The 11,794-nt window shown below is 33.5% G+C and overlaps 2 protein-coding genes across 2 annotated transcripts; one reads left to right on the top strand and one right to left on the bottom strand.

Annotated features, from left to right (window-relative positions):
* The first annotated feature begins 523 nt into the window (after nt 1-523).
* On the top strand, nt 524-6,595 carry LOC137828494 (vacuolar-sorting receptor 1-like). Its single transcript, XM_068635104.1, has 12 exons — nt 524-1,170; nt 1,940-2,632; nt 2,719-2,807; nt 2,909-2,978; nt 3,054-3,137; nt 3,212-3,288; nt 3,376-3,457; nt 4,106-4,188; nt 4,279-4,345; nt 5,662-5,790; nt 5,876-5,988; nt 6,174-6,595. Exons 1-12 carry the CDS (start codon nt 864-866, stop codon nt 6,270-6,272), a joined length of 1,893 nt encoding a protein of 630 aa, XP_068491205.1. The 5' UTR covers nt 524-863; the 3' UTR covers nt 6,273-6,595.
* Nucleotides 6,596-9,498: 2,903 nt separating this feature from the next.
* On the bottom strand, nt 9,499-11,344 carry LOC137828109 (transcription factor bHLH84-like). The gene is made up of 5 exons (XM_068634551.1): nt 10,671-11,344; nt 10,237-10,491; nt 10,054-10,119; nt 9,899-9,964; nt 9,499-9,792 (listed from the first exon to the last, which is right to left on the bottom strand). The coding sequence occupies exons 1-5, from the start codon at nt 11,241-11,243 to the stop codon at nt 9,694-9,696; spliced, it is 1,059 nt and encodes a 352-aa protein (XP_068490652.1). The 5' UTR covers nt 11,244-11,344; the 3' UTR covers nt 9,499-9,693.
* Nucleotides 11,345-11,794: the final 450 nt, after the last annotated feature.

The raw sequence follows: 11,794 nt of genomic DNA, 5'->3' as shown, positions 1-11,794 counted from the left end.
ATCTTATGAGTACTATTATTTTAAGGGCAAAAAATAATTAATTGTTCTAATAACTAAATTAGATATAATTTTATAAATTTAAAAACTTGTAGTTTTTAAATTAATTTATATTAATGTTAAATAATTTTTAAATTGATATCTAATTAGATATTAAGATTTTAATTTTTTTTACTGACAAAAATGAAAGATAAATACCACCATATAAATATAATTTACACTTAATTTGTTAATCTTATCTACGACTATTATTTTAGAGAACAAAAACCTCTTTTTGCGTAGAGAATTGAGATACGGGGTATCTATCCTTCACACAATACGTTCTCCTTTTTTATTGGAAGAGATATAGGGTATAATACATAGATAAGATTACAAGTATAATGAGATTCTTTTCATAATATATTTTTTTCTTCAAGAAGCATAACTTAAGATAATTCATACAATAACTTGTATAATATTACTATTTTTATTATCATTATTGTATGCAATAGATGATATATTTAAAAAATAAAATAAAATAAAAATTGTAAATGCTTAATGGTTAAGACTTACGAGTCAAGAAAGAAAGAAGATTAGGAATTTTGTTGTTGTCTACTCGAATTCAGAATTCAACAGAGAAAGATCTTTGCGTCTCCAAGTCCTCGCATAATTATAAATACGCAACTCAAGTACTAAACTCACTTTTGTTTTCTTAAACAACAACAAAAAATCCCACTTTCCTTTTTTTTTTTTCAATAGGAAACTGAGAGAAAGCAAAGGTTCAATTTTTATTTTTTACCTTTCTTTCTCCCTTGGAGCGATCTCTGAAGCTGACCCATTTTGGAATTCTTGAAACCCAGCCTAATCGCTCTCTGGGTGTTCCCAAAATGAAGCTTCCGAGATCTTCGTTCTGCGTCTTTTTAGGGTTTTTGGTACTGTTTCTTTCGCCGCCGTCAATGGCGAAATTCGTGGTGGAGAAGAACAGCTTGACGGTGACGTCGCCGGACAACATCAAGGGCACGCACGATAGCGCGATTGGGAACTTCGGGATACCTCAATACGGAGGCAGCATGGCTGGGAACGTGGTGTACCCTAAGGAAAACCAAAAGGGTTGCAAGGAGTTCGATGACTCTGGGATTTCCTTCAAATCTAAACCTGGTGCTCTTCCCACTGTCGTTTTGCTCGATCGAGGAAGTAAGATTCTATTATTTCCACTATTTTCACGTCTGATTTTAAGGTTTCAGGTTCTGTTGGTAGTGATTTGGGGTGTAATTTGTATGTGGTTTTGAGGGTTTTTTTTAGCCCGTTTTGCGTTGTTTGAGAAGGGTTTTTGTCTCTCGGTTTAATGTTTTGCTTCTTGGGAGCCAAAGTTGTTTTCTTTTGTTGGTTTACGTACACTATCTTGCTGTTTGGTTCACGGGGCTTAGGTATTGCTTTTTCATGTATCTATGGAGAAAATGGTTTTGTTGCCCCACTATTTGTTTTGAATGGGTAGATAGATAATGACGGGTCTTAGGTTTTATTTCGTGCGTGTTTGGATTCACATTTGATTCTACAAAATCGCGTTAAAATAGCAACTAATATGATTATAAGTAAAGTTTGCACGACTAGTTCTATTTGAGTTGACCCTGTTAACATGATTTTAGGTAAATATTCTCGCGATTTCTACTTTTAGGAGTTGATTCCTAGTCTTAATTTTTTTTTGGAGTTGAAACAAATATTAAGTAGCCTTATACTGATTTTTACGGCTTCTATTTTTTAGAATAAAGACAGAGAAATATAAAGCATATCACGGCAAAAAATAAAAATTAATTTTGAAAACACTTGTCCAATCATTCACAAAGACCTATTAGTTCAAATTTGTGGTTTGCTTTTGCACAAGGGGCATGCTGTAAATTTGACCAAGTCTTGATATGTTGCTTGGGTGTATTCTAAATGTCTTTATGTGTTCTTTCTTTTGCAGATTGCTTCTTTGCTTTGAAGGTCTGGAATGCACAAAAGGCTGGAGCTTCTGCTGTTCTTGTTGCAGATGACATCGAGGAAAAGTTGATAACCATGGACACTCCTGAAGAGGATGGGTCTTCTGCAAAATACATAGAGAACATAACTATACCATCTGCTCTGATTGAAAAAAGTTTTGGTGGAAAGTTAAAGGATGCCATAAGTAATGGGGATATGGTCAATGTAAATCTGGATTGGAGAGAGGCTGTCCCCCACCCAGATGATCGTGTGGAGTATGAACTGTGGACCAACAGCAATGATGAGTGTGGAGTTAAATGTGATATGTTGATGGAATTTGTGAAAGATTTTAAGGGTGCAGCGCAGATATTGGAGAAAGGTGGTTATACTCAATTTACGCCCCATTATATAACTTGGTACTGTCCCCAAGCATTCACATTGAGCAAACAGTGCAAGTCCCAGTGCATAAATCATGGGAGATATTGTGCTCCAGATCCTGAGCAGGATTTCAGTACTGGATATGATGGAAAGGACGTGGTTATTGAAAATTTAAGGCAGCTATGTGTTTTCAAGGTGGCAAATGAAACCAAAAAGCCTTGGGTGTGGTGGGATTATGTCACTGATTTTCAAATTAGATGTCCAATGAAGGAGAAAAAATACAACAAGAAATGTGCAGATGCTGTCATTGAATCACTTGGCAAGTGAATCATTGTTGCTTATTATGCTTTCCGTTGGTGGTTGGTTAATAATTACTTCTAAAAGATGATTATTCAATATTTGCAGGCCTTGATATTAAAAAGATTGAAAAGTGCATGGGAGATCCAAATAATGATTCTGAAAATCCTGTTTTGAAAGAAGAGCAAGATGCCCAAGTACTCCTTTAAAACATTTATTGTTTTTTTTTTCAGTTCATGTTATCATTTAATTGCATGTATCACATTGTTATAGACTTTTAACAATCTAGTGTTTGTAGGTTGGAAAGGGATCACGAGGTGATGTTACCATATTGCCTACTCTAGTTGTCAACAATAGACAGTATCGAGGTTTGTACTAGTACTATATGCTTCTTGGATTGATATTGATCTGGAATTCCAATTCTCAAGTATTTTATTTTTCAGGAAAGTTAGAGAAAGGTGCTGTTATGAAAGCTATTTGTGCTGGTTTTGAAGAAACTACGGAACCTGCTGTTTGTTTGAGCAGTGGTAAATGTTGGCTTTCTTTCAGTTCTGATTAAACAGGCAATTTGTTTTCTAAGTGGCAAACTCTTTCTTGGCAGATGTGGAGACAAATGAGTGCTTGGCGAATAATGGTGGTTGTTGGCAGGATAAACCAGCTAACATCACCGCTTGCAAGGTATTTGTACTTAAATTAAAATGACTATCTAACAATCCTGGTTTCAGTTTTCTGTAGTCCTGATAATATACGTGAATATTTTCTCAGGATACGTTCCGTGGGAGAGTATGTGAATGCCCCTTGGTGGATGGTGTGCAGTTCAAAGGAGATGGTTATACAACATGTGCAGGTTAAAATTCAAACTTATCTATTTGTAATTTAAAAGAATAAGAAAAGGATGGATTAAAGGATGCGTATTTAACATTATGAGCACTTATCCATGATCATAATTAATTGTTTTTTAATTTACAAATATGTCAAGCTTAATGAAATAGAGTGGGTCATGGGTTTGATATTTACTTATTAATCTCATTTACATGCATTGGCTGGTTGATGATTCTTTAGTTTACAAAATCTGTATTTTCATAAATGTAAATTATTTGTAGATCCTTGTTGTTTTAGTAAATCTGTATTTTTTATAAAGGTAAATTATTAAATGATGACAGTAATAATAACCACTAAACAAAGCATAACATACAATATAAGAAATTATAATAATAGCAAAACAATTAGAATAGTGGCCATCCCTCAGCTATTCCTCATTAGCAGTTTTAAGGTTGACCACTACTTGCTGCTATCCAAGATTGACTCCTCCTTAGCATCTAGGGATACTGTTGGAAGCTTTTAGCTTTAAATTATAGGGACCTAGTATACAATTCAATAAAATTATAGAAACCTATGATATGTATGTATTATTATATACACACATATAGAATAATAAACCTTTTCCTTAAATGTATTCAGAGTTTTATTCAGCTAGTTTCTTCTGGGTTTGCAGCTAGTGGACCTGGGCGGTGCAAGATAAACAATGGAGGTTGTTGGCATGAAGCTCGGAATGGACATGCATATTCTGCTTGTTTGGTTAGTAGTTACTAAATTTTTTGAATGTCGACTTCACTCGGTAGGGTTTATAAATCTATAATGGAAACTGAATTATTGCTTCGTGGACAGGATGATGGAGGGGTTAAATGTAAGTGTCCTGCAGGCTTTAAAGGGGATGGTGTCAAAAATTGTGAAGGTGAGATATATTGATAATTTATCTTTTATTATTATTTTTTCCTGGTATTGAGCTTTTGTAGTATTCCCTGGATCCTGTTCAATAGTGGTTATTCTCATTATTTCACAAACTAATGTACTGGAAATAGTCACAGCATCCCTGGCTTACTGTATATGCATGTGGGTTATAGTTTTCAAACCTGGTTTGAGACTCTATAGAAAAACAACTGCTCTCATTTCCACCCAAACCAATGTTTTTGAGATAAAATTCTGTTTAAACACAAATGAACTGAATTTTGGCATCATGTTGGATTGAGGATGAAATTCAGTTTACATGTACAGGGATTGTATTGTATGTTGCTAAAGCCATTTTTGTGTAACAGTGAAAGTAGTTGATCTTGGATCTATAATAATAGTACTTGAATGGTCAAAATTAAAATTAAATGTTAATTAGAGTCGCATATCAATTTGAAAAAGGTAATTTTGTTTTAAAGTGTCATGGCTCGTATGTTTCGATCTCTACCATTACTGGGAAGATCTTATGGTTAAGATTTGCTCCTGATCTTAACATAAAATGTAAGTTCCTACTGTTCTAACATAACAAGCTGATTTGCTATGCGCACACATAAACTCCCTACAAGAACATTTTGAACTAAATTAGTTGAGCTCCAATGAAAAAATAAAGTATAAAAGTAGGAAAGATGTATAGCTGTCTCAGTGAGGGCCTAACTGGACGGGTTTCTCCGTAAGTACTTTGAGGAAAAAGAAATAAGGAAAAAATAAAATTGACTCCATTAGTTGAATCATTCCCATATATTTTCTCAATATGTTTATCTTTAACTTGTATATAGACTAATTTTAAGTTATGAAAAAGTCAATTTTTATTTTATTTTATTTTGTAGAAGCTTTATTAAATAGATCCTAAGTGAAGCTGGCTATTATGTAATCCGTCTCAAATTTTAGAAATAAATTAATTCTCACTAGTTTAGAAGGTAACATTTAATTGTACTAATTTCTTTTAGAAAATAAACATTTTTTCCTAAACTATCTTTTATTGGAACTTGTTATCTAGAATACAAGGGTCATTAGAAATAGTCTCATTAAATAAGGTGAAATTAGTTTAGATTTGTTTATATTTGAAACATACATCCAACACATTTTTTTTTGCTTATGTTTGAGAGAAGAGAGATTACTTTGATAAGCCATATTTTAACTTCATCTCCCTGTTAAGTAGTTGTGTACTACTATTAATCCATTACCTGGGCGTTGTTGATTATCTTTGTGAGTTTTCATCAAAACTAAACAAAACATCTGAACTCTTCTGTTTTATCCTTGCAGACATTGATGAATGCAGAGAGAAGAAAGCTTGTCAGTGCCCTGAATGTAGCTGCAAGAATACCTGGGGCAGCTATGACTGCACTTGCAGTGGAGATCTTTTGTATATAAGAGACCACGATACTTGCATAAGTGAGTCAAACACGCTTGATGTTCTTCTACTTGCATGACATTTGAATTGGTTGGTTTCATTTATTTCCAACTGGGTATTCTGCAGGTAAAACTGCGAGTCAGGAGGGAAGATCAGCTTGGGCTGCTTTTTGGGTTATTTTAGTTGGCTTAGTTGTGGCTGCTGGTGGGGCATACCTCGTGTACAAATATAGAATAAGGGTAAGCTTAGTTACATTCTCTCGGTTTATTGATGCTATTAGCTTCCTTTTCTATTCAATTCTTAATTTATGCAGCATTATGGCATGCAATGAGATCAATCAAATTACCTATTATTAGAAATTCAACTCAAATATTAGAACATGTCACTTACCATTTACCTATATTCTCTGTTGGTGTTTTTGCAGTCGTACATGGATTCCGAGATCAGAGCCATCATGGCACAGTATATGCCCTTGGACAGCCAATCAGAGGTTGTAAATCATGCGAACGATGAAAGAGCGTGAGAGGAGAAAAGTTGTGAGCTTCTTTGGATTGGATATTTATGTCTGAAGCCTTACCCTATTGTGTACCTTTTTTGAGTTCAGATTTCTGAGCACATGAATTTGATACTGTATCATATGGACAATAAAAGGGTTCAGAATTAGATAGTTGTCGTACGTTTTTATTGGGAATGTAGCTAGTTGTATACTTAATTTAGGACATACTTTTTGTTATTTTATTTCCACTAGATTCTAGGATTTCTCTTTATGCCACATCTTGTTCCACACTTCTGATTGTAACCTATCGTGCTTTTTTTTATTGCAGCCTTAACAACATTGTTCATTCATTCATAGGTATACAGGTACAGAAGTTAGATCCACACTTTATTTCCTGCATACAAATAGCTAAGTAGACGCATTTTTTTTTCAGCCGGTTTATATTCACACATAATATTCGCATTAATTACGTTTATTTTTTCTACTGATGGTTCCAAACTCAAAATTTTAAAATTGCTAGTGGGCTTTTAGTGTTATTTGCGTTTAATAATGGCAAATCAATTCTATTTGTTGTCTAATGTTTTTTTTTTCATTATTTTTCTTAAACCAAGCAATTTATTCAAGGTAGATAAAAATATCAAGTTTGATGCACTTTTGTCTTTAGATTTTCAAATCAAATGATGACATGCATTATATGTATTACGTTGCCTTCATTAAGAATATGTTGTATAACATCATTTTATGATAACATAAACACAAAGAATTCAAGTTGTCTATTTATTTGTGAGAAGACTGGATTAAATAGCATTTCACATGAGAATGGTAATGCATTTTAGAGATTATTGATTTTAAATTTTATTCTCTCATCTTCAAATTAACCAGCGTCAATCTGCTGCCAAATTTCAGACATATTTGACGATAACTGTATTTATGTTGTAGATAACGTCCGAACAATCGAATTAGTATTAGGTAGAAAAAAACCTTTTTTTTTCTTGCTAGAAGCTAACTCTTTTTCGCATTCTTGTATTGCAACTATTTATTAGGCATACTTTGGTTTTTGTTTTATAATTATCGTATAATTTTAGTCTATATAAATTTAGCAACACATTTGGTTTTCTCATTTTTTAAAAATTAAGCAATTTTGATAAAATTTCAATATATGATGTAATTGTTAAAAAAATGCTAATTCATTTTCAATGATAATAAGTATTGAAACTTTACTTATTATTCAAATATTGTTATTTTAAGTGAATAACTAATTAATATTAGTCTTTTTGACAGATAAGTTAATATTTTTTTATGTGTGATTTTCAATACACTCTATCATACTGAGGTTACCAACTCGTAAGACTATATAGGTGGTTTGATAAGACCAACAAATTCTTATTATTATAGATTTAAATGGTTCTGATGTCATATTAAGTAATAAACTTTAAATCTAACTCAATCTTATAAAACTGTTTATAAGATGAGGTTTGCACTACTTATATATTATGAAATTTTTTATCTCTAGTTAATGTGAGATCTCCAACACTTCAAGATAAGGTTGGCATTTACTTATATACAACTTTTATATTAACTTAGATACAATTTTTGTGCAATCTTATAAACCTCATGTTCGTTTTTTAGGTTTTTCGTTTTGATGGTGGTAGTGAGCTTTTGGTACTCTTCTAGTCACATTTTATACTCAATTGTAGTGAAATATTGTTATTCAAGTATATGAAAAATTATATTTTGGTACACTAAAAAAAATGCGCACTCGTGCCCGATCATATTTCTCCTTCCTCTCTTCCATACTTATAAGAACATTGCTTTTCTTTCCAACTTCATTGGCTTCATTTAAACTGGTTCCATTTAGCCTAGGCCTTAAGGAAAATTTTATCTCCTCAGGTTTATTATTTTCCAACTGTTTAGCAGGTATTATTTCAGACAAGTAGACCATAAGATACTTGCGTTCAACTAACTTTCTGACCATAATCCTGGTTCCTTGACCATCTAAGTCATTATCTTAGACCATTATTTGCATACGTGATGAGCAACACTATGTGTTAATCTGATATATGAAGAAGGAAAATGTTGTTGATTTGCATATCTTCATATATCAGACTGGTTACACATTATGTTGCTCAAAACGCAAATAATGGTCAAGGAATCAGGATTAGGTAGCTGAAAGCAAGTATCCTGTGGTCCATTGGTCTGAAATAATACCTGCTAAACAATTGGAAAATGATAAACCTGAGCAGATAAAAATTGCCATAAGGCCTAGGCCAAATGGAACCAGTTTAAATGAAGCCAATGAAGTTGGAAAGAAAAACAATGTTCTTAGAATTGTGGATGAGAGGAAGGAGGAATATGATCGGGCACGAGCACGCATTTAGTAGCTCCAGAAGTTGTGATTCAGATGATACTCAGTCCCAGGCTTCAACAGAAAAGAAAATTTTCCTTATAAGCAAAGATCAGAATGAAACTATCAAGATCCCTGTTGTTGATTCTGAAAAGTGAATGAAACGATTCTCTCCCCTTTTTCTATGAACCTTATTTTGTATTTAAAATGTGATAATTTAAATCTTATTAAGAATTATTTATTAATATTTCCCATAAGTATAGCATAAAATAAATATGGCATGAGTTTTGCTTTTTGCTTTTTGCACCCGTATGATTATTACTGCACCGCCATACTAATAGCAAAAAACTAAAGAATTCCCTCTCGCTGCTGCCATTGAGGTCGTTGCACCCCAACTACACCTCTATTCTTTATGGTATTGCATTCTTTGAAAGGAAAAAGAAGAAGAAGAAGAAGAAAGAAAGAGTAAAATGGTTGGATTGGTAAGAAGCATATACCAATATTTTATTTTCACTTCTAATTACAATTTTTGTCTTCTACTTCTATAAATTTTTATAACAATGATTTTCTATAATCGTGTCGATGTTCCGTGTTAAGAAAAACCCTTAAGAGGGCCTTTAATTCTCTGAACATCTTGTCCTCATAAATGTTTTAGCATTGAAACCAGATTACAATTTTTCTTTTGAAGAAAATTACTATCTTTTTCGTTGTCCATCAATGTTCTAAATTTTGTTGTCTCAGATTCGACTTAAAAATAAGTAAAATCTGATCAAAATTATTTCCAGAGAGAATCAAACTCAATCTCATTTAATATTTGAAGTTGCAAGAGTCACTGTATCTTAAAAAACATTATATATAAGGTGAAACCGAACATAGATTGTTAAAAGTATGAGGAGTAAACAACCAGGAAATCAACCGAAAATGATCTCTCACGGTTAAAAAAATACATAAGGTTCGCTTGATTAATCCATCTCTTACTCTATGAATAAAAAAATTTCAAACTTCTTTATGATTAAATGGAAGTTAATACACACTTATAATAGAAGTGTGACAAAAGGTAGCTCCCAAATTGCTGCATCACCCTTTCACTGCTATGCAATATACTTATGGCTGTTTGGTTGGGGTAATATTGAGGTCTAGTCCAATGTTCATTCCATTGTAAGCAATAGGAGCATACATCCAAAGATCATCAGAGCTCAGAAGCTGTTAAATTGAAATCACAATGAGTCTCTATCTTCTAATATAAAGAACTGAACTAAAATTTGGATGCAAAATAAAGACTAAGGAGGATCTCAACTCAAGTTGTTACCTTAATTTGGAGTTGTAAAAACTTCACATATTGAACAGCTTCCTCAAGCATGGTGCTGATATCCACCTGCAATTCATGAGGAAGCAAAATTCAGCATCTTAAGTCAACCACTTGTTTCACTTTGGCAGTAGTTGGATATTGATTGAGAAATCTACCTTGGTTCCATTGGGGACAAGGTTTTGTAGGATTTTCAATCTTTCATTTATTCTTTCTCTTCTTCTCTGCATTATGCAAAAAGGAAAATTTCTTGAGATCATATCCTTTACAGTTTACAGTACATTGAAAACAATAAAACATCATAAAATTATTAGAGTGGATTAATGGGATGAAATACACACCCTTGCATATACACTTTGTGGATCAGTAGCAGAACCTCTACTAGCTGTTGATTTTTTCCCCTTCAACTTAAGGTATGTAGAATCCTCCAGGCTCAAACTTGAAGATCCTCCTCCATTTAGCTCCTGAGAAGCATTGGAGTCATCATCCTCTGAGCAGCAACCGTGAAGATCAGGACTTCTACCCTCTTCAGAGTTACTTATAGAATCAGATTTTGGTTTCTTCACGGATTTAGCATTTTTCTTGCTCTTTCGTACCTACGAAATCATTAGATCAAAATTATCAAATCATGATGAGAAGAACCATACAAAACCAAACACATACAATAAATTCTTCTGGAAAAGGAAAAGCTTATATAACTATATTATTATAGGACAAAGAAACAGCATTAGTAAGTGGTTTATTTAGGAAAGAATAATAATTTGTGCTATTCTACCTGCATTGAGCCCCTTGATCTTTTTCCCGACTTCTCCAGATTGGTGGTTATATCCTCTTTTGCTGCTTCAGAAACTAGTACTTCACATTCCTGATGATCCAGCGAATTCTTGTCAGCAATAACCTCTAGACCTAAATCTTGATCAGTGTTTTCATTCATCTGTTGGTTGTGACTCCCTTGAACATTATATGGGCTGAACTTGGCAAAACCCATGGACATGTAGCCAATGTTGGCTACTGGGTCATTCAAACAGTGTTTATTGCCACTTGTAGTAGGAAATATATTGCTACTATCAGAAGTGGAGCTACTTCCTTGTGAAAAACATAAATAACTACTGTTACTATTATCAGCGGTTGTAGGATAATATGGACTTTCATTGATGCTTGTCACGGTCACTATTGTTGATTCATGGCCAGGCCATGTTGCAGATGGAATTCCCAAGTGGAAATTTCCACTGAGATTTTCAGGGAGTGAGCAGTTTCCCAGCAACTGGCTCATGAAGTCAGCTTCCTCAGCTGTGCAAAAGCCACTAAGAGAGCTCCATTCTTCAGAAATTTGGTCAGTAGGATCCATTTTCTTTCTTAGGTGTGGCTCTTCTTTTTCTACTGTTATTGAAGAAGCCCACTTTTAGAATGAGAACTGTACTCTATTTATACCCAACAAGAAGAAATCATAAACCACTAAGGATTGACTTCATCCATATAAAAAGATCTCAATTCATAATTGGCAATAATTAGCATCTGACAAAGTCCTACACCCTTTAATCAAATACGCAAAAGTCCTTGATGGGACCACTTTTAAGTTATAACTGAAGAGGTTCCCTTTCCTAAGTATTTTTTTTCATGGACATGGTCCACACAGTAATTCTAAACAGACGATTAATCTGTGTTAGTGGGATATGACTTGCACTGATGAAAAAATTATTTGAACACTGTGAAAATCAGTCTTGGAACACCAAGTCGACCTGTGTTCCAGACCATACCTTCATCCAGCTGACAAAAATGTTTGACGTGAGAAATCCAACACATCCTACAACTTCTGTGTGTGATTACATGGTCTGATAGCGATTCGATAGTGGATGGTGCTAACAAACTTTCGTATAGACTCTAAATGGTTCTTCATAT

Source organism: Phaseolus vulgaris, chromosome 7 (genome assembly GCF_000499845.2).
Source record: "Phaseolus vulgaris cultivar G19833 chromosome 7, P. vulgaris v2.0, whole genome shotgun sequence".
Classification (NCBI taxonomy): domain Eukaryota; kingdom Viridiplantae; phylum Streptophyta; class Magnoliopsida; order Fabales; family Fabaceae; genus Phaseolus; species Phaseolus vulgaris.
This window is presented reverse-complemented; position numbering and strand designations above follow the sequence as displayed.